The sequence below is a fragment of the Scomber japonicus genome, chromosome 5 (genome assembly GCF_027409825.1).
Source record: "Scomber japonicus isolate fScoJap1 chromosome 5, fScoJap1.pri, whole genome shotgun sequence".
NCBI classification, from domain to species: Eukaryota; Metazoa; Chordata; class Actinopteri; order Scombriformes; family Scombridae; genus Scomber; species Scomber japonicus.
The window spans coordinates 32,699,986-32,724,634 of record NC_070582.1 but is presented as its reverse complement, the minus strand read 5'-3'; the positions used below and the strand labels follow the sequence as shown (position 1 = coordinate 32,724,634).

The window sequence follows — 24,649 nt, the reverse complement described above, 5'->3', positions numbered from 1 at the left end:
GGAAAGAATCACACAGGAAGAAAGATGAAGGGTTAAGAGACGGGCAGGCAGCCCATCAGCCAGCCAAAGACAAAACACACAGGTTGCTTTCACAGACCCAGCTCATGAGAGAATTTGAATGTGCCAATTCTCTGGATGTGTGAGAGCAACCCAACATGCAATGACTGAGTAATAACAGGACGAGAGGAAGGACAGATTAGTAAAGAGCAGAAAAACAAACACAAGATTGATGTGACATTCCACTACAGTCAAATGACAGCAGTTAATCCACAGCTTGTAGGCTGAGATGACTGAAGAGGTGGCTGGCTGATAGAATGAAAAACATGCTCATGATAGACAGTTAGAGATGTCACCCTGAAGTCACTCATTTGGGATTTTGGGACATCCAACACATTGAGCTCCAAATGCTAATTAACACTGATTTCATGAGGTTTCCTACTTTTATTTTTCACAATACCCATTATCTTTACCTCTTGCATATTTACTCTTTTACTGTTTGCAACTATTGTTTATAACATCTGTACATTCATAAAGACTGCTTGGGATGTAACTCCATTATTTGAATAGGGACAGATAGTTGACTATAGACAGTAGTGCTCTCTACTCCAGCAAAGAATGAGCCATCAGTTGCATTTTCACTCAATTCAGAGGCTTGTTGATTGAATCCAGTGTTGTGTTATTATTTCAAGACTAAAACATATTATAATCACTGAGTAATACTGAAGGCACAAGTGGTGTATTTAACTATTTCAAACAGGAAACACAGCTTTTTTTTTTTTTTTTTAACTACTATTTTACAATCTTCCATCAACTGCTATGTATCTAAATCACATTACAGATAGCTTCAATTTACACCGCCTCTACCTGGTTTGTAATATTTGAGATTCAGAATGTTTGTAATGTAAGCTGCTTGGGCCTTGACTAATTAAAAAAAAAAAGAGTTTCTTTCATCAATCCTCACTTCTCTCCATTGATTTTTATTAGTTTTAGATGGCCTTACAAAGTCAGACTCCTAGCTACATTATGGATCTGCTGGTGGCCTGTGAGACTCAACACTACGGAAGGGCCACTGTGGAAAAAAAAAGGGAGTTCTGACTTGCAGAATTCTGACTTTCTGAGAAAAAAAGTCAGAATTCACAGTGGCCATAATCCTCTTCTGTACAACACTGCCTGAGATCCTCAGACAAGAGTCTTTTGATTGTTCCTCCTACTCTGGCAACTTAAGAAATTGTGAGGTAACATACACGTTTCTAAGACTTCTGTATGATCGTGCATTTGACATTTTAAAAACAGTTTATATATGTCTGATCATTTGAATAGACTATCCACCTTATTTTTAGTGATTTTAGAAATGATCATTTTGCTGCTTTAAAGTACTTTTATTAGACAGTGACTAATTTCTCATTGTTTATCCTCTTCTGTCGTCTTATGTCATGGTGGACACATCAAAAGACAAAAACAGACTTGAGTATAATTCCATGCAAGTGCAGCAGAGCTGCATTTCTATGTGCGTCCTCAGGGGTTTCTTATTTGAGGTGCCTAGACTGAATTTCACTTCTCCCTGCAGAGCCGCTGTTTCTCAGAGGTGACCTACTTGAGTTTGTTGGGGTCTTCCTGCGCAGGCTTGCGGAGGAATGTGGCATTGGGGTTGGTCGGGTGCTCCCTCTGAGTTCTCTCTGCTGTGGTCTGCTTGGCCGGAGGTGCGGGTGCCTTCTTAGCCGAGCGTTTGATCCTCTCCTCCAGCATGCTCATGTCTTTCTCTGACAGCTGGAGAGGACAAGGGAGGGAAAGGGTTATGTAAAAAAAAAAAAAAAAAAAAAAAAAAGTGTACAAAGTGAGTTTTATGACATCCTGCATTGTAATCATCAATCTTACATTTCCTATTAGTTTGTAGACTTGTTCTCCGCAGACGTTGTAGACGGCCACCACGGTGTTCAGGGCGGCATTACGGACTGATGTGTCTCTGTCTCCGATGTGGACAGCGATCTCCTTCAGACACTTAGCTGGAGTGGGCTGGCATACATTCATCCCGTAGCTTTCTATCAAACAACCCAACTCCTCCAGACATTCTGAGACGGATAAAGAAAGAATGTTAGAAGAGTTCGCTTCCAGTCCTTTTTCACAGAGTTTGGTGCAACTATTCTTCTGTAGAGACCAGGTGGGGAGTTCCGGTCCTCTGAAATGAAGCCAACACGGAAGTAACTTAGAACTGCATTCTAGCAAAAAAAAAAGGCCACCAGGGGGCGACCGTCTCTATACAAGTCAATGGAGAATTCACCAACTTCTCACTTGATTTCTAACCTCAGTAAACTTTTTCAAAATGTGTTTATGGTCTCAATCGCTAGTTTAAAGCCTTCTTCAATGCAGTATGAAGTTCATTTGTGAAATTTTGCCCTCCCCGATTTTATTTATTATATTTGATGATAAAGCTCTGCCCATGGCCCTGCCTCATGCGTCCCATATAAGTAGAATCCGTGATTTTATTTTACCCAGCATGCACCTGAAATTTTCAAGATGGCGCTGCCTAGATTTGAAACTATTGGTTTCCGAGCAGCAGTCCACAAACCAATGGATGACATCATGGATGTTGCGTCCATTTCTTCTATACAGTCTCTGGTAGAGACTTACCAGCTCTTTGTTTGGAGTTCTTGGACTTGGTTCCATCCATGAGGAAAGGGAAGACCTTGGATGCTGGGTAAACTTTACACAGCATGGTCAGAATGGCTCGAACATCTTTACGAACTACATCCTTTGACTCTCCGACCTAAAAGAAAGAAAACATAGTGTGAAAAGCTTTACAGATGTGTGTGTGTCATTCTGAGTGTGAGCGTGACGCGTGCGGACCTTCAGTATGAGGTAAGGGACGAAGGAGTTGGCCTCGTATTCAGTGAGGTGGTAGTTCTCTCTGTTGAGCATGGCGAACAGCAGCTTCAGATACTCCAGCACCTTCATCAGGACTGTGGTGTTGGTGTCGAAGAATCGCAGGGTGAACCACTTCATGATCAGATCCAGACAGCTGATGGTGGCGTCGCTCTCGCTCTCTAACCTCTGTCAAGTACAAACACAGACACAGGTCATTAAAAAAAAAAAAAAAAGGGTTAGGGTTGCAGAAATGAGAAGATAATGAGTCATCTTTCAAAAGAACACACAGACAGTAGTTCGTACCTCCATCATGACTCCGATAGCTTTAACATGTCTCTGGAAGTCAAAGTGGAAGAGCTCGTCCTGGAGCCACTTGGCAAAGCAGGTGGACATCTGAGTTTTCAGCTGCTCCACATATTCGTCTCGTGGGGTGGTGAAGTTCCACTTCAAGATCTACGTAAAAGAGGAAAAGAGAGAGGACAATCAAACTCAAGCTCGTTTCAAGCAGCATTTCTGCTCAGTTTGGTGTCAAACAGCTTCAGTAAGAAGGCAGTCCACAGCTGAAATACAATGGCAGCAAACGGGTCAATGAAACCAACTGATGTAGATGACATGATGTACAGCTGCATCATGTTTTCATCTAAAACTTAATATTTACGTGATATGACTGTATTACACAACATTGTATATATCAATGTATTGTAGATGTATTAAAATGCATAGTGCTCAGACCTAGTGCAAGTATGGTAAAATTAAATTGATCAAATCTAGTTATTACAACATGCACAAAAAGGTTAATACTAGTCAATTTGATGTGACAATCTAAATTTAAACAGTGGCGAGAGAGACCGACTGGAAATAGCTGTGTCGACTGCTTCAACTCTCATAACCTTGTCAACATAAGGTAAACTGAGTGAAGAGAAAAGTGTGCAGATTCTCTAGGTTTGATCAAGACACACACAGAGCAGCAGCATGTGGATGAGTGTGCAGAGGCTTTCTGCTCCATCTGTGCTCAAACTGATTATTAAAGTGGATACTTGTGTTCTACTTAGTTGAAGCACATGGTCAATAGCTGTGTGTGATGACAGCCCTGTAGATGGTGCATGTCTTTGATTAAAATAGTAAATGAACTCAAGTTTAGGAAGAGATTCCAGCCCTGCTATACAGTGATTAAAAACTAAGACCCGACTGATAATGGATTTTTGGAGCCGATGCCAATACAGATATTTGGGAGGGGGGAAAAAATCTGATACTGTATTGGCTGATAATCTCATATGAACACTAAATATAGACAGTACCAGTCAAAAGTTTGGACATACTTTCCCATTCACATCAATGAGAAAGTGTGTCCAAACTTTTGACTGGTGCACATACTATAAACTCGACATCAGTGCAACTTCACTTAAATGTAATAAGTATAAATAACTACACTTTAAAAAATTATTCATATTAACTTATGAATTATGCAAGTATAAAACTTGAGTTAAGAAAAAGCATCAAACACACAGAAAATGCTGCCTACATAAAGTTTAAAAATAAATATATCTGTGCATTTTGGACAACATATAGGTTGATACCGATATATCTGTGATAGGCCAATACCAACCGATAATATCAACTTGCTCATATAGCAATCATGCTCTATTAATAATATAGAAATTACATTAAAGAGTACGGTCTAGATCTGCTCTATGTGTACACTGCCTTGAGATGACTTTTGTGTTTTAACGCTATATAAATAAAGCTTAATTGATCGATTGATAGACCAAATGAAAATCAGTCAAAATGTTATGAAGCCAGGCAGTTACCTTCAGCTGCTTCTCCTCTTTGATCCTCTGCTCCTTAGCGTTGGGGATGAGGACGAAGATTGGCCCAGACCTATCTTCATCATCCTTCACGCCTTTAGCTGTGGGCTTCTTAGCAGCTGCACCCTGAGAGAAGAACCAACATCACAATGTGAGACCAAGTAGGAGAGAGTGAAACACTGTGTATGTGTATGTTTTTTCATTGGCTGAGTACATATTATAATCGTAACATGAAATAAGCAAGTGTTAGTGTAGGTTAACAGTGTGTGTGTGTGTGTGTGTGTGTTTGTTTTGGACGGTGACAGACAGTAAGAATAGAAACAGGAGATACGGCGCCATTATTCTGAAAAGATCTCAGTGAGGTTAAACACATATAAACAGTGCAGGAACATTAATGTGATATTATTTCAAAACATGCAAAAACACATCCAAAAAAAAAACCACACTCATGCAGTGGAGTGACCTGGAACCTTTACGTGACCCTACATCTCTGTGAGCATGCACATGTGCTCTTTAGTTCATCCTAAGTCAGCATGTTGTTACTTGTTAAAAAGCTTAAAGTCCGTGTAAAGTAAGAATAAATATGTGTTTTGAGTTTGACATACAACAGAAAAGTGTGTTGTTAACCACCCTGCCAAATTTAAATGATTAATTTTTTTTTTTTTTTTTTTAAATCGCCAAATATATGAAATTAGACTTTAAAAAAATCAGCCAAACGCTGTGGGAGTGCCCACCGAGTCCGCTGAAACCCCGCCCCTACCAAGTGTCACCTGTCAATCAAAGTCACCACCTCTACCAGAAACATGGACGCTACATCTGAGAGCTCTCTGCTGCTAACTCAGCTGCTAGCTCGGCGGCTAACTCAGCTGCTAGCTCGGCGGCTAACTCAGCTAACTGGCTAACTGTAGACTGTAGTCTGTAGTAGTAGTGTGTGTGCTGAATGTATTTATACCTCTACAGCAGCAGGGGCGGGTTTATGCTAACACAGAAATCTTGAAACACAGTTTGTGAAGCCTAGCCTGAATTCACTTTACACGGTCTTTAAAAACAGACGTCTTATTCGCGCTGATGTGACTCCACCTAACACATGTGAGTCCGTGTGAATTTGATGATACAGCTGGAGATTCACAGTGCCGGTATTAGTAATTCATTCGAGAGACGGAGACTGGGCCGAGACTGGGCCGAGGAAGAGGAGGAGAAAAACTGGGCGGAAGGTTAAGATCTGTCGGGGCTAACAAGTGTCCTGTGAGGAAACTCTAGAGTTTCAACAGCGGGACACCCGTTCCACAATCTACCTGTTGACTGCCAGCAGCAGCCTTCCCTTTGCCGGGGGGCTTTTTACTAGCATTACTGTCCTTGTCCTTGGAGGGAGGGGGAGGGGTGGGTTCTTCTTGAGGAGAGGGGAGCTGAGCGAATAAGAAAAACCACATCATGTTCACACTTCACAGTCGAAAGGAATGACAGATGAAAATTAAATGAAGTACACAGACAAAAATAGAAAATAAATATGAATTGTAATAAATGTGAATGACTGATGCGCACAACTGACAGGACTGATAGAGTCAAATACAAATGGTGATGTGTGAATAAATACTCTTCTCATGACAGTCTAAAAATGGAAACCTGCACTGAATCTCTCATATTTATTCAGTTGCACAAACAGTTAGAAAACAATGGTGGCTATAGCTTTTATTTACCTGACCTGCAGAGAGAACTGACAGTTATTAGAAGCAAGTTTTATTAATATGTTATCATTATCCTATTTGCAACAATAATTACAAACTCCTTGTTTAACCTCTATGGCACTGAGTTTGTTTCACTGTAATAGCCTCCCAGCTACTCTTTTTAAAAAAAAAAAAAAGGTAGATTCCGTCACTTTCCAGCTAGACATTTAACCCTCACATACTGTTCATATTCTGACCCACAGTCACAGTATTTCCTCATATTTAGTCTCTATAACAACTTCTGAACTACAGCTCATTCATTAAGACCTCATCAGTCATAAATAAACATGATTAATCCTTAATTGAGCTTTCAGAGAGGAGAAAGACTTTATTTTCTAGTTTGGCCAATGTCACATAAAAACAAACATGAGGACAAAACTATTTCAATGAATTATATTGAATGGAAAGAATGAACACATTTTTTTAAAGTCCTTTCATGTATGTTCTGGGTCACATTAGGGGAAGTCATCAAAATCCAGGTAATTTTAGGTCAAAACAGGTCAAATTTGACCCTGAACAGTAAGTAAGGGTTAACTGCCTCACATTGAAAACCTACCAGGAGGCATCAACTGTTGAGTTTGTCTCAGAGTGGTGAGTCTGTCAGGACTCTCTTGCTGTGCTGATGGTATTTTATATATATTCTATAGTATTTTATTAACAGGCTGCCTTTGTTTATGTCAGCCACAGCTACTTTAAGACTCAGCAATTATTTGAGAATTTACAGTAAGTTACTTTGTAACACACACACACACACACACACACACACACACCTTCTTAGCGGCTCCTCCTCCTCTCACTTTCTTAGCTTCAGGTTTACTGTCAGGGAAGTCCTCATTGGCTGGCTGAGACCTGGAGGCTGCAAAGGAGAGGAACTTATCAAATGATGTGAATATATCTCAGCAGACTGTTGGGATTTTTAGAAAGATCTATCAAAGAGCACATGCAGACTGATTCTCTGTTCTGAGGAACACAGCTGGTAATCAGTTGGACTTCAAGGAGAACTCCACTCATTATCCAGACTATAAAAATGAGTGACTGGGACTGTAAATATTTCAGATATCCACTTATTATGACTCAGACTGCTGAAGCTCAATAGAAGCTGATCCTCTATTTTTAAATGACTGTGTGGACACACTGTGGATTTAGTCCTCCATCACTTCCATTGAAAGCATATTTGAAGGAGATCTTTTAATATTCAGTATGAACAGGAGGAATGATTACAGAGAGGAAAACTTCATATGGACACTGTTGCTCATGTGGGAATGTTGGGTCTCTTTAAAGTTAAAACCTGAAGAGTTTGGTTTAGAACCTGCTGTATGTGTAAAGTGCTTTATGATAACTTTGTTGTGATTTGGCGCTATACAAATAAAGATTGATTGATGGACACCTGATTGCTGGTTTAAGACATTTTAAGAAAATAAATTGCAAGAAGAAAGCTGATGAGTGCCAAAATTTAATTTAAAAAGGTAACAAATAGAGTCCATTGTTTCCCATGTCTTGCTTTTAAATTTAGGTAATCAATACCTAATATTTCTTGGGGTCAAATAACATCAAAATATAGTGAAACATCCCTCTTCTTGATTAACATTTAAACTACAGAATGTAAAAAAAAAAAAAAAAGAAAGAAAAGAAAAAAAGAATGAGTGTGCTTGTTTTTCTCTCTCCACATTTCCTGTATTTCTTAATCTACCAAACTAGACCAGCTGTCAGCTGTTGCTACTTTGTTACTGGAGATTTTTTCTAAATGTCTAAAATAATATTGATGACCTCATCTGGATTTGACGGCACAGAGAAGCAGCCATGTGAGGTGAAACTGTGTTTGTGATCAATCCAAACATAATCGTTGTGATGTGACACAGACCTGAGGCAGCTCTGCTTGGCTCTGCGGAGCCTTTTCCTCCTCCAGCTTTGGCAGGAGCAGCAGGTTTAGCTGGCATCACTGCTCTGGCTTTTTCCAACATGGCTACCACCTGGTCCTTAGAGGCAGGCTGGGGGGGGACGAGGAGAGAGAGGTTCAGCTGTCAGCTATCAGGCACAGTTAAATATATGAAACAGTACACTGAGAGTGTCACATGTTGTAACCTTGAGTTTCCCAGTAGCCTTAGTCATCTTCTCATAACCCAGGTGCATCATGAAGGTGGGCAGGGCATCCTGGGCTTTCTTCCTCACGTCTCCATTCCTGTCCTCCAGGCAGGCGTAGAGTTGGGGGATGCACAGCATCAGATCCCCAGGTACTGTCCTCATAGTTGGCAGCTTCTCTGCTAACCATCCTAACACCTGCAAGATAGAGAGAGAGAACATGTTTCACTTCAGGAATATTAGGAACCTACAAGTCTCATTTATAGCCTGAGGGTGCAAGAAAATGATTCCTCTCTCCTGAACAGCTGAATATTAATTCTCCTGGTTAAGAGAGTGGAGTGTGTGTGTGTGTGTGTGTGTGTACCTCCTGTCGTAGGTAGGGATTCTCTCTCTTCAGCTCCTCTGACAGATCTTCTCCCTCCAGCCACTCCTTCATCCCAGTCTGCTCCACCCAGGCCTGCAGCGTGGCCAGAGCAGCCGCCCTGACATTAGCCTACAGAGCAAAAGATAGAGACATGTCCATCATCATCATCATCATCAAACAGCCAAGACTACATCTCTGTATTCAACATTTTACTTGAAATAAGCAGGTTTTTTCTATTTTTTTCCTGTTATTCCTCATTCTTTAATACAATTTTTGTATACTTCATTTTAATGAGTTCAACAGTTTGTAATGTTGCAATAACTCAAATGTGGTATGTGGTAACTATGTGGTTTATTGAAATGTGATTGTAGCTTTAATAAATATATGGATAAAATATGTAAACAAATGAGCTTTCAACACAGGAAGTCTTGAGGCTGATTTATACTTCTGCGTCGGAGCGACGGCGTTGCTACACCGTCGGAGCGACGCCGTCGTTGTCCTTTCGAAGTTCTGCGTGAAGGGAACATGTTGCTAAGGGTGTGTGTGTGTGTGTGTGTGTGGTTTCAGAAGAGTCTCTATCTGTATGCTTGTTTATCTTCCAGTCACAGTAGCATGTAGCATTGCGCTATGTGCTCTAATAACAGAAAGCACATACCTTTTGTTCATTATTAATAAATAAAGCAACTGCCGGAGAAACTGACGCTTTGAGCGGACCAATCACAGCCCTTGCGGTCCGCGTTGCCGTGACGCGTAATTAGGATTTTTTGGAGGTGCACGTCAGGCTACGGCGTAGGGGCCCGCGTCGACGCAGAGAGCTCTGCGTAGGTATGCTGTCGTTCCGACGCAGAAGTATAAATCAGCCTTTACAAGCCAAACACTAGCAGGGATATGTGTATAAGACGTGAGTGTCATTGTACCTTACTGTCTCCCAGTACAGTGATTACAGGGATTCCCAGTGCTTTAACATGCTGCTTTAGTCCAGGTCCCATTGCTGTAGCCAGCTGCTGCAGGATAGTCAGGCTCTGCTGGACCTGGAAAACACACACACACACGCGTTTTTACTACCTCGTGGTGACTCCTGACAGGGTGATGTACCGTGGGTTACACATTGAAAATACACATCAAATTTCATTAAAATTAGGGTTTTAAATCATTAAACCACTCAGCTGAGTGAAATCTATTATACTTTTCATAAATCTCGCTTAAATCTAAAGCAGGAGGGATCTATCCATCTTCTGCTAGCTTGGTAGTTCATTTAGTATGTGATACCATGTTGGTTTTCATTTTTATGGGGAATTTCTTCAGATTACATGAAGTTAAATGACTTAAATCATACTCCTGGTTCTTACTAATTTAGAACTGTTCCTAGATCCCACACTAGGCTTGTTAAGGACCCATAATGCAGGAGCACAGGCCAGCTCTCTTACTGACCAGGATCTTGTTAGAATCTCCCAGTCGTCCTTTCAGGGCCAGAGACAGCTCTCCTATGTTGGCTGTGATGAATTTGGCCTCTGAGATGATGGCCGCAACCTCGTCCAGACCCTCCTTCCTGATCTTCCAGTTCTTATCTCCGATTTTAGACACCAGGTCAGATGTGATCTTGTCGCTGATGGACGAGACAAAGGAGAGAGCGAGAGCGAGAGCGATAAGTTTGACAAAGTACAAAGAGAACAGAGATATGAGACAGTACATTTAAATCAGAGGCACTATGCTGCATCCTCATCATAAACCAATGACACTTCATTCACTTTGATTCAATACTGAAACTAATTAGTGGATTAAGCAAATTAAAACAGAATCTTGACTGATTAATGGGTTGAAATGGATTTCACAAATGTATTCAGTTTAAGCCATTTGTAAAACAAAAGTCACACTCGTACTAGTTTCAGCTTTTTAACCAGATTAGATAAGATTAGCTTTTTCTGTCTTTCTACACTTTAATGATTCTCTAAAAACTGAGTTTGTTTACCTGATATCTGTTCTGGGAAGCAGGTCCATGATATCCTGTCCTCCTCCTCCACCTCCGTCTTCTTCCCCCTCCTCTCCATCATCACCCTCCTCCTCTGCTGCTGCTGCTGCCTTCTTGGTTAATCTGATTGGAGCTGGTGGAGACTGACCCTGCATCTGTGATGGAGAAACACATACAGGGAAAAAACATCTTTATTTTCTTTTACCCTGGCCTGTACATAACTGAAAACTAACACTTATTATCTCTGTCTATACCTTCTCAAACTCAGCGTCTATCTGTGCGAGGAGAGCCGGCTTCTCATCCTCAAAGAACATGCGGAGGGGAGCTCCCATGTAGAGGTACATGACTCCCAGCAGGGTGATGGCTGCCGTTCGAATAGCCGGGTTAGTCGCTCCCAGAGCTGTCTTCACATTGTTGATGAAAGCCTTCACATTGATACTAAAGACAAGAGGTACAAAGGTCAACAGGTATGTTTAAAAAGTGATAGTAACACATTAGGGAGAGTTATAATGAGGGCTGCAAGTTACCCAGCGAAGCCAAACTCCTTCATAGCATTAGCCAGCCAGTTGAGAGTCTCTGCCTGGTTCTTGGGGTTCTTCTGTGCAAACACCATAGACATAGCCTAACAAAAGAGAGACACACAGTGTAAATACAGTTGATCTGTCTTTGGAGTGTTAGACAGAGACAGAAACAGAGTGAGAGTGAGAGTGAGAGAGAAATGAGCCAACCTGTTCTGCAGTCCATGGCAGTGAACAAGCCTGTCCAATAGCAGTCAGTCCCTCTTTGGCATTTCCGCCACATTTAACATCTCCGACTTTATCCACCAAGCCGTCCAAAACCACGGTGGCTGACGTCTTGGAAAACTGTCCCCTCTCTGCGATGAGAGCGACGATGTGGAGCTTCATCTGCATCACCTACACAAGGAGAAGAGAATATAGCATTGTTAGGAATTCTGATTCAATAAATTAGATTTGAGACAAATGAAGGCACTACTTTTTTTTATCTGGAGGCGGTGTTACATTCAAACAGCAGCTGCCAGATAACAGCTGATCAATCTGTTATAAAATGCTTGAACAGTTACCTGGAAGTTGGTCTCCTTCCAGCCCGGTTTCTTGGCCAACATCCTGACTAAAGCCTGACAGGGCATCTGCGCCTTATCCATGGTTTCAACAGCCTGCAAACAAATATCAAGTCACGGATTAACATTCCTATATGCTACCATGTGGAAGGTAGTGACAGCTTTAAACAGCCTTCAACATGCAATGCAGAGTTTGACGTATTTCAGAGTCCAACTAGTGTGTGTGTTTCTTCAACATTGATATTTCTGTGACAAAAGCCTTTAATATTTACTGTAGTATAAAGTATGTCGATATGTGTTTTGTGAGAGTTATTTAATAGTGCCATAGTCAGTCAGTTATTAATGAAATAAAAAGATGTTACCCTCTGGAACTCCTCCATACTGGCCAGTCTCTCCTTCCAGTTAGATGAGTCCAGTTGCTGTAGACAGGAGGCAGGAAGGACACCTGCTGCCAGATCCTCACACACCTCAACCTGATATGACAAAACACACACACAAACACACACACTTTAATGATGTGAAAAAACAACAACAACATAATGCAGAATCTCAATCAGAGTCAGAGCCATAGCGCTGTGGGACACAAATGACACTGAAATGATTATTGATATTAAGAATAATCACAGTGTCTTGTTTCTCAAGACTTAATTCACTACATCCTTTTACGAAAGAAAGTAAGAAAGTAATTAAGGGTGGAGCATAGCTCAGTGGGTAGAGCACCCGCCCCATGTGTTGAGGCTATAGTCCTCGCTGCAGGCGACCCCGGTTCAAGTCCCGCACCGAGTGGTCCTATCCTGCATGTCATTCCCCCCCTCTCTGCCTCCAGTTTCCTGTCTCTCTCCACTTACCTGTACATTAAAAAGGCAAAAAGCCCCAAAAAATATACTTAAAAAAAGGAAGTAATTAAATACTTGTTTTATAATGATCAAAGTATGAAAGTAGGGTGGAAACCAGTGGAAATTATGATGTGTCCTTTTAAAAGTGATTTTTATTTTTTAACAATAATTGATGGAAATAGAATTGAATTAATGTGACCTGGACAATGATAAGCAGTTTCCAGCAATGGTGATGTAACACACCCCTTGACTAAAGCTTCATGTGAGAGCTGAACATTAAAGTCTGTGTAAAGTAAGAATAAATATGTGTTCTGAGTTTGACATACCACAGAAAAGTGTGTTGTTAACCACCCTGCCAAATTTGAATGATATAAAAATAAATAAATAAATAAAATAAAAAATCGCCAAATATATGAAATTAAGCTAGTTGTGTAAAAATCAGTCTCTTTCTCTGCTCCCAAACGCTGTGGGAGTGCCAGCCGAGTTCACTGAAACCCCGCCCTCTACCAAGTGTCACCTGTCAATCAAAGTCACCACCTCTACCCAAAACATGGACGCTACGTCTGAGAGCTTTCTGCTGCTAACCATAGACTGTATGCTGCTAACTCAGCGGCTAGCTCGGCGGCTAACTCAGCTAACTGGCTAACTGTAGGCTGTAGTAGTAGTAGTAGTAGTAGTAGTAGTAGTAGTAGTAGTAGTAGTAGTAGTAGTGTGTGCTGAATGTATTTATATCCATGTTGTTTTGTACACATTGTTCTACTGATCTACAGGTGGCTAATGCACCAAAAAATGCTGCAAAATGCCAGCATAAGGAAAAGAAGAAGAAACTAGCTAGCTAGTAACCATGGATGTAATGTGGATTTCTAACAAATTTTTTTAGTCTTTTGTTTACAAGAAAGTTGTCTGTGTATGGACCCTAACCCTAACCACTTACCGACAATTCAGTCTCTGCCACCTCTTTATTATCAGTGCCCTTTTTGGCTTTCCCACCGGGTGCAGCAGGTTTGCCTTTCTTAGGTGGACCTGACGACTAAAAAGAGACAAGAAAAGAGCTTCAGGTACAAACAGCCATTGGTTATTAAATTCCATGAGTCAGTAAATTCGGGGTACAGCTGGGACTTACCTTGCCGCCAGCAGCTGGGGTCTTCTTGGGTGGGGCTGTGGATTTGGTTGGAGCTTCAGCAGCAGGAGGAGCTCTAGCTGCAGGCTTCTTGTCTCCAGCTGCACTTCCACTTCCTCCTCCTGCACCCTTCTTCCCTCCTGCGAGCTCCACTTTATCGGCACTCTCCTTTATCTGTTAACACATTGGAGAGAGGTTAGCAGAGAAGGAGTTATTCGAAACAGAGGAGCTTTCTTCTGATCCTACTTTTCATCCTTGTTGATCCGCCGAGCCTCACCTTGTCCAGTTTGAGTTTATCCAAATCGGTGAGGAAAGGGTTCACGGCTTTCTCTCCCACCACTTTCATGGCCGTCCCCAAAGCTTCGAAAGCGGCATCTCGCACCTCTGGGGCCGAGTCGTTCACTTGCTGATGGAGTTACAGAGAAAGGAGATAAAAAACATGACAAATTTGATGCTTCCTTTTCCACCATTCTGCTGACTTTGATATAATGACACATTTCTTAATTACCAAACAAGAATAATGACATCATTCTATCATGTGTGTACCTTTATGAGGGCAGCACAGAGGGGTTTGAGGACACTCTTGGGCAGTGTGGCCTGGGTGCAGTGTCTGATGGAGCGGGCCAGAAACAGAGAGGCTTGCTGTTTAATGGAAGGGTTCTTATTGTCCATCACACCCAGAATGTCCTCTGACAGGTTCTGTAGAGTAGTCTGGAGGAGGAAAAGATGATCAAATATGATATTACATAACCTAAAAAACATCAACAATCCATCAATCTGTCCAGTTTCTATTAGCTTATCATCTGTTATGCATTAGAAGGAAGTATAGGGAGTCAGTAGAGTGCTCTATAAATATCAGTCATTAAGTTTACAATAGATACAGGAGGGTTTGCAGCAGCTGTGCAGAGTGAACTGAAAAAAAGGCTTTTTGAAAGCCTACTGATGGAAATATAATTACATCATCAACAGCTTTGGTGAAGCTTTGACCAAGATGTTATATGAAGTCACAATGTTGTAACAATGGAGAGTGATCCTACTGTGTTTCAAAGCTTGATGTATCTTATTATCTGTATGATAGAGTTCCACTGTTGCTCAGAAACTATTATTAGATTAGACTAAGATGACAAATACAGAGAACAAGATGTGGCTAAAACTAAAAACCAGCATGTATTCCTGTACCAGTATAACAAGTAAGAAGAACATCCCAACATACTGAAAATAACAGTAGAAAAACAAACATCTCTGTAATGTACTTGGTGTGCAGCTTTTCAGACGTATATAGAAGCCCCCAGTGGTGAGCATGAAAGATATTTTCAGACTCTGCCTTTCATTTCCTTGTGTATGCCAAATCATTCTTTCATTACTCTGCTGCTGTTTCATTTTTCATTTGATGACTGTACACTTACAGTGAGGAAGATGGCGTCGATGGCTTCCTGCAGAGCCTGGACAACCTGAGGCTTCTTCTCTTTGAACTTCTCCAGAATGGTTGGAACCACCTGCAGATACACACACAGCTTTCATTTAGTGGCCATCAATGATTTTCAATCAATGGTTTAATCCTTTAATCCTATTGTTGTTCCACGAGTGAAGGGTTGTTTAACTCTTTGTGGTTCTAATGTTGGATAATCGTGCTAGAGTTAGATGGACAAATGCAAATTACCTGAACATTATTATTATCCTTATATATTAACTTTTATTTTTATTATTTATTTATTATTGTGTTACTTATCTGTGCATTATCTATTACTTTAACCTTTATTTATGCCCCCTTTTATGCTGATTTTATTTTTGGTGCTACAAATGAAATTTCGTTGTGTTTTATATGCAATGCTTATAAATACATATCTAAATTATGAACTAAATATTCAAATGCAATGTCAAGGACAGAGAATGAAGCAAATGGTGCTGTGCCCAAGAACTATAATAATAATAATAATAATAATAATAATAATAATAATAATTATTATTATTATTATTATTATTATTATTATTATTATTATTATTATTATTATTATTATTATGAATTATTTTTTTTAATTGTGTGTTTTTTCCTCTATGTGAAGCACTTTGGATCAACTATGTTGTGTTTAAAGTGCTATATAAACAAAGTTAAAATATTTCTTTGTTAGTAACTGACTGACTTAAAAAAATGGCAGAAGATTTTTTTAAACGTATTTAAAAAAAAAGAAAAGAAAAAAAAAAAAGAAATCACCAAATAATAATTTCCCAAAATCATACACAGCTCCTTTATCTTCACACATACATGAATGTAGAATGCAGAAGGTATGGTTAAAAAAAAATCTGTTTTCGATACTGGTCATTAAACTTCATAACATTGCTGTGAACTATTAAAGAGATTCCTTTAACTTACTTGTCCTGCATATGTTCCAAACTTCTTCCTGAGACCAGCAGCCAGTCCAGCTAGACATTTGGCTGCCAGTGTCACCAGCATCACGTTTGCATCTTTCCCCACAACCTACAACATAACCATCACAGAACAGTGAGGTGTTACTAGATTGGCCCTATCTTAATTCAGGGATGGCCATATTTGGAGTTAGGACAATACATATTTGATCATTTCTTTGTCTTTAATGTCCACAGTAACTTCCAGATGACACCACTCAGTACCTTCTTCAGGGCTCTGACCAGGTCTCCATAGTCTCCATTCTCTAGTTTGGGGTTCTTAGCCAGAGTTTCTATAGCTTCCAGAGCTTCTTTCCTCTCCTGCCACTTTTTAGCTTCCTGGAAAGACAAGACAAGAGCCGGGTCATACACACGCCAACATCACATATACCTTTACATTGGTATATACTGTGGTTCAATTCACTTACTATTTTGTCATAGAAGTCTTTGGGCATCTTGGAGAGAATCTCAACAGCTTCCAGCAGTTCATAAGGATCTACTGCTGCCACCGTTTCCTCCTCATCCTCTCCTAAAGTAGAGGAGAAGACATCAACATCCTCAACAACAAAGTATATTAAGTTGACATTTTACTGTAATGTACAATTCCAATTCTATCATGGAATCAGTAACATCAATTCAGCAGTCTTATCCATGTTTAAAGCCTGATATCAGAGGTGTATATACCGTACATGTAATTCAGTAGTTTATGACCTGGTTAAACATACCATCAGACGGTTCTCCTTGTGCTTGCTGTTGTTCAAACTTTGCCTTCAGGTCCTGCTGGGAGCGCAGGAACCTGCTCTGCTTGGGAGGAGCTGTAGGTAGCTTCACCCACTCCTCCTCCAGTTCCTTCAGCTGGAGGGACACAAGACAGAAAGACAGTGTTAAGCTGAACTTTAAAGTCTATGTTTATGTGTGTGTGTGCGTGTGCGTGCTTGTGTCACACCTGCACAGAGTTGATGTTCTGCAGCGGAGGTCTCAGAGCGTCTCGGATCCATTTGTAGATCTCTATGGCGAGCTGCTTGGCTTCGTCTCTCACCGCTTTCTCTCTGGACTCAAACTGTTTGGGTAAAATCTTCACTACCGGCTTCAGAGTCACTATCTTTGATCCGAACTCACTGAGGGAAGATAAAAACAGACCAAAAAAAGGTGTCAACAGATAGATAGTGTGCTGCAATCTAGAGACAGAATGAAGAAGCAGATTGACTGATATGATCTAAATGCTACTGATCTGCTCAGTGTGAGTGTTTTATTGGTATTTTTACTTTATTATTTGACTCTGGAACAAGTTTTATAGTGTTTTAGATATTTGTTAGAATTTCTAATAGATATGACCCAGCATCTCAGATGGGGTACACAAATACCCAATCATAATTAGACTGACAGAAGAGATGTTGAGGTTTGGTGCATATTGATTTTTTTGTGTTCAGTCATAAATAATAAAAGCTCATATGGTTAGGAAGTAAGCAGCCATGTGTGTTTATATCAGTGAAGCAGCACTGACCTGAGAGCCTTCCTGAGTGCTTCGAGGCAGGTCACTACTATCTTGGGGTTCTTGTTGTCCAGTCCTTTGAGCAGCTCGTCTTGCACCACCTCGGCCTTCTCTATCTCTATGTACATCAGACAGATGTCGGCTCCCAGCTCCTTGGCCCGGGCCTTCGGCTGGTTGAACACTTTGGTCACCACGCCTGACACCACCTCGCCCGTTGTCCTGTAGGAAAGAGGCGCAGATACAAATCGGGCTGTCAGAACACACTGGATATACTGATGTACAAAAAAAAAAAAAAAAAAAAACAGCAACTACTTTCATGTGAATATTTAAAGCAGCGGTGTCAAACTCATTTTCGTTCAAGGGTCACATACAGCCAAATCATGTGGGCTGGAAAGAAGGAAAAAGTGGAAGGAAGGAAGGAAGGAAGGAAGGAAGGAAGGAAGGAAGGATAAGACAAGACGCCTTGGAGGGCCAGTTCTGGTCCACGGGCCGCATGTTTGTCATCCCTGATTTAAAGCATTAAACCTAGCCACAGTGCAGAAAAACATTAACCCATCCATCCTCAGTTGTTAAAAAAAAAAACATTGTTGCATATAGTCTGCTATGTGGAACCATATTATTTTATTGTAATGTAAAGTCATTACAAAGTCGTTACAAAAAGGTCCGAAAAAAAAGAAAACATCGACAGCAGTTTTAAAAAAGGAAGAAAAAAAATAGACTATGACTACAGGAGTCATGTCTTTTAACCTGAGCAAGCTAAAGATAAGGCTCTGATCCCCACTACAAGTGAATAACCAGGGATGATTGATTGACAGGTTACTCAACCGTTCCTCATGTTGTACCACAGGCTTTAACTTGCACAGCAGTCACAGCAGGAATGTGAGAAACGCTTCATTTTGAGGCTGCAGCAGATTTATTACCAAGCTCATACATGAACCTGACAGCTGCTTTTTAATCAGTAATGACCATCAAGCTGTGTGTGCTTTACCTGCAGCAGCTCCCTATTCTAGGTCCCTGATTGGCTACATTGGTATCTGTCTACCTGTATTACCCAATACCTGGACCTTTTTTATTGAAACACTGCAGGAGAAATATGCAGTTGCATCCATACAAGTTTTATAAACATAAGCCCTAGAAAACCTAGGGACAGGTGTATAATACAATCTGTGACACACTTTAAAATGAATAAGTTGGTGATTGGGATTCTTGGAGGTGAGAAAGATGTTCTTCCACACATTGTCCCAGGAAATGTCATCATCCTTCAGATTAAAAGTCTCTCTGCCGTGCTCTGAGCATCCATAGAGTCTCTGGTTGTCCAGATAGTTTGGAGTAGGCTTACGATACAAAGCCCTTGGAGGTAAGAGAGTGTATCCAGTCTATCAGAGGGAGTATGGGAAGCTTAGCCCCCAGTGGCACACCATGAGCTTTAAGTGCTAATGGTTTCAAGTCCAGTGGCTTGATTCCAGTCAGTACATTCATGTTTTCAGATTGTATTTTGGTGCAGATAAAGCTGTGGCAAAATGCAACCCAATAAGTGAGGTGCTATTGTACTTCATTGTATTTTTTAACCAAAAAAAAAAGCACACAAAGTGATGTGGGGATTGCACAATTAAACTGTCAATTGCTGAACACATTTTCAAATTGCATGACTAAATTGCACATTGAACTGCCATTTGAATAAAGATGCAGATATGCTTCCATTTTGGTCTGTGTGGTACTTTGTATTTTATAGTGTCTGGCTTGCAGATGTGCAGTTAATGTGTGGTTGCAGACACACCCACATTAACGCTTATTCTATGATGAACATCTGAGAAACTTTGATACCTCTGGCACTGATGAAGAGCCAATTTGGGATTGAAACATTGTAAACTTTCTAAATAAAGAAAAATGAAATGAAATGTATGTCCTATTCAGCAAAAGCAATGAGCTAGCAGAGGAACAGGAAGCCCTCCATCATAGCTGTCATCCACAGAAGGGATGTCATCACTGAGTGAACCTTTGACACACACATTAGAATAGGAATTCATGAGCTAGGAAAGTACCTTTGACCATTAAAGTCTTATCAGGTCATCCATGAGACCAGGTGGGCATAGGGGAGTGTGCTATATATTGTCTACAATGATATATTAATTGTTGTTTTAATGATGTGCAAGCTGATGTTATCAAGAATGTTCCTCACTTTTAGGGCTGGGCCATTGTGGCAAAAATCAAAATCACGATTAATTGAACTTTTAACCTCGATTACGATTAATGAAGGATTATCTCCACCCTTGATGAACAATGATGTATTTTCACAGTTTCTTTAGTTTAGTATTTTACACTGCTGCCCTCACACATGAGGATCTTTAGGGAGTGAAAATAAAGATGTTTTAAGGTGTGACGCTGTGGTTTAATGTCTAGTTTATTTGCTTAGAACTATGAAAAGATTCAAATTCCTTAAAGATATGCAACCTTTGCTGTCATGGCAACAGTGAACACCATGATTAATTGACATGAGCAAGATTAAGTCCATTAGAGTTTCTAAATGTCAGTTTCGATAAATTACACAGCCCTACTCACTTTAGAAAACAATCAAAAACAGCTGTGAGCATCCATGAATTCATTACAACTGATCTACTGAGCACGGACCATCTCTTTATTCATTGTACTAAGATGTGCTGTATTGAGATAGATATCGTTATCAGGATATAATATTTTGGTCATATTGCCCAAATTCTCCTCAAGTCCTTCCTGAGATGCCACCTTCATGAGAATGGATGGACAGATGGACAGACAACCTGAATTCATACTGTCACCAGCATGCAGGCCTAAAAAGCCGTCTCCATGACATATGGTGCTTTTCCACTACACAGTTCCAGCACGACTCGACTCAGTTTTTTTTTTGTGCGTTTCCACTAGGGATAGTACCTGGTACCTGCTACTTCTTTAGTACCTGCTCTGCTGAGGTTCCAAGTGAGCCGAGCCGATACTAAATGTGACGTCGACAGTCTACCGGCCACTGATTGGTCAGAAGAGTTGTCGCTGGAAGAGTCATGAGCCGTCCCACACAAGAATCAAACCTGGCATTTTTAAATACCAACAACTGCGTTACAGTCATACGGCTCAACTTTCTAGCTTTGTGTGTGACAGAATGCCACATACAGCAGCAAGTACACCACTGCCTCCATGTCCTCCACTGTTTATGTGTTTGTGTCGCGTATAAAACGAAGTCACAGCAGTATCGCAGAGCCATGCTATGACGACCCCGCCCATGTTGAGTAGGTACCTTTTTGTAATGGAAAAGGTCTGTCCTGGAACCGTGTTGAGTCGAGCCGAGTAGTGCTGGAACTTTGCAGTGGAAAAGTGCCACTAGACACCACCATTCACAAACACTTCCTGTGATTGCTCTGCCTGGTTGGTCTGCTTGTCCTTGTGTTTTTTCTTTCCAGGAAGTATCCAGGCAGATCAAGGTCATCAGGCTGACTCTGTTCACCTGGGCTGGGGGTTGGGCCACCTTTATAAAATCAGCTGGCCTACTCAGTCTGGTCTCTCTCCCTACCAGCAGCAGAATCCTTTTTCTTTGGTTGCTTTCTTTGATTATTTTTTAGCACTCAACATACCCCTGCATCCATACATTTCCAGACACCACTGATTTACAGATCTAACACATAACTTTGATTAATTTATCTAGATATGTTGATTGAATAAATTATTTTGGTTTGGTTTAACTTAATGGTGTGCTCTCCTCCTTTGTTTTGTCATGAACTTTGAGCCAGTTCATGACAACAGTGAACTTTATCTGGCACCAAACTGATTCCCCAGAAGACCTGCTGGATCAGCTGGATTATTACGCAACAACGGGTTTATATTCAAGACATTCTGGGTTCAAACGTCACAAATGATCATCATCAGGTACTGTAATGTTGAGCTGATTGGCTGTCGGTGTCTATCATTCATCAAATGGCTCTGAAAGTGATCCCACTGATATCACTCAACACTGTACAGTTCCAGAGCTCAGATATTGTTCACACTAGCATGACGTACTAATACTATTAAATACAACAGTCTTCATTGAAACTAATGGTTACACCTGCTTACATCTGCTATGAGACATTCAAATGAAAGCAGTGAAAAGAGTTTATTGTTGTGTGGGTAAATGTTAGGTGGAGCTGTGATGACGTCACTGAGCCCAATCACATCTCTTCTCTCTGAGACTCTGACCATGCTGTATTCTTGTGTCTTTGTCCTGCTGCTGTACAGCACAGTCACACCACAGTCATCTCTCTTTGAGGCACTTGTGTGTTTAGTAATACAATTTAAACATATCATCTGAGCCTCTTATTATTCCACTGTAGTCTATGAGACCATTCTTCTACCCTGTGGCAAAAAAAAAAAAAAAAAAAACTAGAATATGTATCATTCTTTGATCATTTATAGAGTGAACAGAGAATGTTTCAGAGCTCAATCAGCTGACGCCCAAAAACAAATCCATGCGCTGTCCTGAAAGCCTCCAGCTGGAGCTGCTGCATACTGGATTAAAACCTCTGACCATAAATAACCATCAGCCAGGCATCAAGTTACTCACTTACAGAGGAGCGCTCTACACAAAGCCTCAGAACAAAACAAGACAGAGGGAAAGATTTCTATTCAAACTCATTCCAGACTTTTTTTTTTTTTTTTTTTTTTATAAATCGTAACCATGACTTACTTCCCAGCAACATGAGCGTTCTCGATGAAGGCCAGAGCAGCCTCCAGGCCTTTAAGCTGAGCCACTGCATTTGAGTCGGTGACAAACTTCTTGATGAGTCCCAGGTACTTCCCCCACTCTGGACTCTTCTCGTCTCCTATCCTCTGGAACAACTTCAGAGCTTCTTCGTATCCGTTCAGACGGGCTTTCCACACCTAGACAACAGCAAGTGCACACACACACAGAGAGAGAGAGAAGAAAAGTTAAATAGACATCAAGTGGGATTTGTTAAACCCATTCTGTCAGGCTTCTCTTCCTCCTTGAAGAGAAAAGAAAGCAAAACTAGACTAATACACACAAATATAAAGAGTCTTTCCAGTTCATAGTGGGAAAATGACAGTCTTAATAGCAGACTGATGATGTGACCTACATTCATAATGGATGAACATCTCTGTTACATGTCATCTTCTCCTATGTTTGCCCTCTTGATTATACTGTAGGATAAACATGTTTGTTTGCTGGCTTCTCTTCCAGGCTCATTTGTGAGCTTAGACTCACGATTAGAAAACAAGACTGCTCGGACATAAAAAAAAAAAAAAGGGGGTCATACATCTTCGCTCAGACATTTCCACCCATGTTAAAAGCTTAAGATGGTAGTTTTATAATGTACGGACCAACAGAAGCCTGGGTGTATGATATAAAGAGGAAATGCAGTGATGTTATATAGAAGCACAGCAGGATGCTGAGCTAAGCAGGCAGACTGTCAGCTTGTTTTTCTTTCTCTAGTTCCACCTCGACAATGATTTGTATTTTGATACAGAGGCTAAAATTAACTGTCAGACTCAGGAAGGAAAAAACAATACCTGCTAAAACCATAACTCTTTTTTCTATTTCTATACAATTGTCATTAGAAGAAAGAATTCCATGTGGTTCCCTACCTAGTCAAATTCATCATATATACTTGATATATTTTTGACACACACACACACACACACACACTTTTTGGGTTGTCTCACTTTTTGACTTCCCTATAGGATGTTGACTTGTCATAATAAGAAAAGCACAGGTGTTACTAATAATATTAACTCTGTGTATGTGTGTGGACAACAGTGGAGTTTATCTGTTAACCATCCAGACAGACACTGTATGAAGCCAATCAGGAGTTAATTTGATGCAAAGCTGCTGTGTTTTGGGACATGGTTTGAAAAAAGAGGCTAAATTAAATCAGTATAATCACTAAAGCAGCACATGGCTTACTCTTCTTTCCTGTTTAGTGTAATTATACAGTGCAGTCACAGCTTGGTTGACTTGCAGGGTGCCTGTAATACATGGATTAAATGTGTCTATTAGTTTAATCCCAAACTTTAAGCCTTTTGGAGATAAAGATCCAAATACAAATAAATATGAAGTAAGCAAGTCTGTAGAAAGGATCAGCGGGCAGAGGCTGGATTTTATTGTGAAACCTATGAAGAGAAGATGATTTTATTACACTGTGCATTTCCAGTAAATTCCTGCTGATGATGAGGAGGAACCATTAGCTGGTCTGGCAATCTATACGGCTCCACATGGACTCTAAGAGACCGCAAAAGGGAACCACTTTGTGTAATCGTACTCTGATCATAAGGCACTCAGGTTAGTCTGTGGAGGAGAGAGTCTCTGACAAACAGCTCCTGTTATCATTTGACTTTTAAAACTGAGTGAGTTGCTCACCTTGTGTTCACATTTCTGGTCGATGGGAAGTTTCATCCACTCGCTATCGTCCCCCATGGTGGCCACTCGGGGGGTGGGCTTCCCCAAAGGTACTCAACTAGAAAATAACAACAACATGATCAATACAAAACAGCAGCTGCAGTTTAGTGCTGGAGGAACAAGTGAAACCTGAAAATCAGACATTCTGGTGTCAGCAGAGCAGAAAAAATGACTTTAACATTCAACAAGACTGCACAGGAGACATTACACTGATATTTATGACTGTTTGTTGAGATAAAACACACACACACACACACACACACCTGGTGCAACATCTGTGCAACTTCATACACACTATATATTTCACTGCAGTAAATATGAATCCATCTACAGTATATCATGTATGTTAGAGGGTTTAGTAACCCAAAGACAAAGTGGAACACGTGTGTAGCACAGAGTCAGTAACAGCCCTAAAAGCTGGCTCATTGGTTAAATGAAAAAAAGGTTTCTAAGAGATCATTTTTATATCTAAAGTAATCTGCAGCCACAGTCAAATATGCAT

The 24,649-nt window shown here is 40.6% G+C and overlaps 1 protein-coding gene across 3 annotated transcripts in view; it reads right to left on the bottom strand.

Moving 5' to 3' along the window:
* ckap5 (cytoskeleton associated protein 5) overlaps positions 1 to 24,649 on the bottom strand; it is a 36,062-nt gene that overhangs the window by 8,846 nt on the left and 2,567 nt on the right. For 2 of the 3 annotated variants that reach the window (XM_053319141.1, XM_053319142.1), the window contains exons 2-33: positions 24,109 to 24,205; positions 22,420 to 22,613; positions 17,745 to 17,951; positions 17,187 to 17,358; positions 16,966 to 17,095; positions 16,669 to 16,769; positions 16,466 to 16,579; positions 16,209 to 16,313; positions 15,244 to 15,333; positions 14,384 to 14,548; positions 14,115 to 14,243; positions 13,841 to 14,011; positions 13,652 to 13,747; positions 12,244 to 12,354; positions 11,885 to 11,977; positions 11,532 to 11,717; positions 11,331 to 11,425; positions 11,058 to 11,241; positions 10,804 to 10,958; positions 10,266 to 10,440; positions 9,752 to 9,865; positions 8,835 to 8,963; positions 8,474 to 8,668; positions 8,253 to 8,379; positions 7,162 to 7,247; positions 5,963 to 6,073; positions 4,671 to 4,793; positions 3,166 to 3,315; positions 2,845 to 3,048; positions 2,629 to 2,764; positions 1,876 to 2,069; positions 1,595 to 1,767 (exon numbers count right to left, since the gene is read on the bottom strand). In XM_053319141.1, the coding sequence (XP_053175116.1) occupies positions 1,595 to 1,767; positions 1,876 to 2,069; positions 2,629 to 2,764; positions 2,845 to 3,048; positions 3,166 to 3,315; positions 4,671 to 4,793; positions 5,963 to 6,073; positions 7,162 to 7,247; positions 8,253 to 8,379; positions 8,474 to 8,668; positions 8,835 to 8,963; positions 9,752 to 9,865; positions 10,266 to 10,440; positions 10,804 to 10,958; positions 11,058 to 11,241; positions 11,331 to 11,425; positions 11,532 to 11,717; positions 11,885 to 11,977; positions 12,244 to 12,354; positions 13,652 to 13,747; positions 13,841 to 14,011; positions 14,115 to 14,243; positions 14,384 to 14,548; positions 15,244 to 15,333; positions 16,209 to 16,313; positions 16,466 to 16,579; positions 16,669 to 16,769; positions 16,966 to 17,095; positions 17,187 to 17,358; positions 17,745 to 17,951; positions 22,420 to 22,613; positions 24,109 to 24,165 (4,472 nt within the window). In that variant the 5' untranslated portion in view covers positions 24,166 to 24,205. The remainder of the gene's footprint in view (positions 1 to 1,594; positions 1,768 to 1,875; positions 2,070 to 2,628; positions 2,765 to 2,844; positions 3,049 to 3,165; positions 3,316 to 4,670; positions 4,794 to 5,962; positions 6,074 to 7,161; positions 7,248 to 8,252; positions 8,380 to 8,473; positions 8,669 to 8,834; positions 8,964 to 9,751; positions 9,866 to 10,265; positions 10,441 to 10,803; positions 10,959 to 11,057; positions 11,242 to 11,330; positions 11,426 to 11,531; positions 11,718 to 11,884; positions 11,978 to 12,243; positions 12,355 to 13,651; positions 13,748 to 13,840; positions 14,012 to 14,114; positions 14,244 to 14,383; positions 14,549 to 15,243; positions 15,334 to 16,208; positions 16,314 to 16,465; positions 16,580 to 16,668; positions 16,770 to 16,965; positions 17,096 to 17,186; positions 17,359 to 17,744; positions 17,952 to 22,419; positions 22,614 to 24,108; positions 24,206 to 24,649) is intronic. The other variant, XM_053319143.1, reaches the window with a different exon arrangement.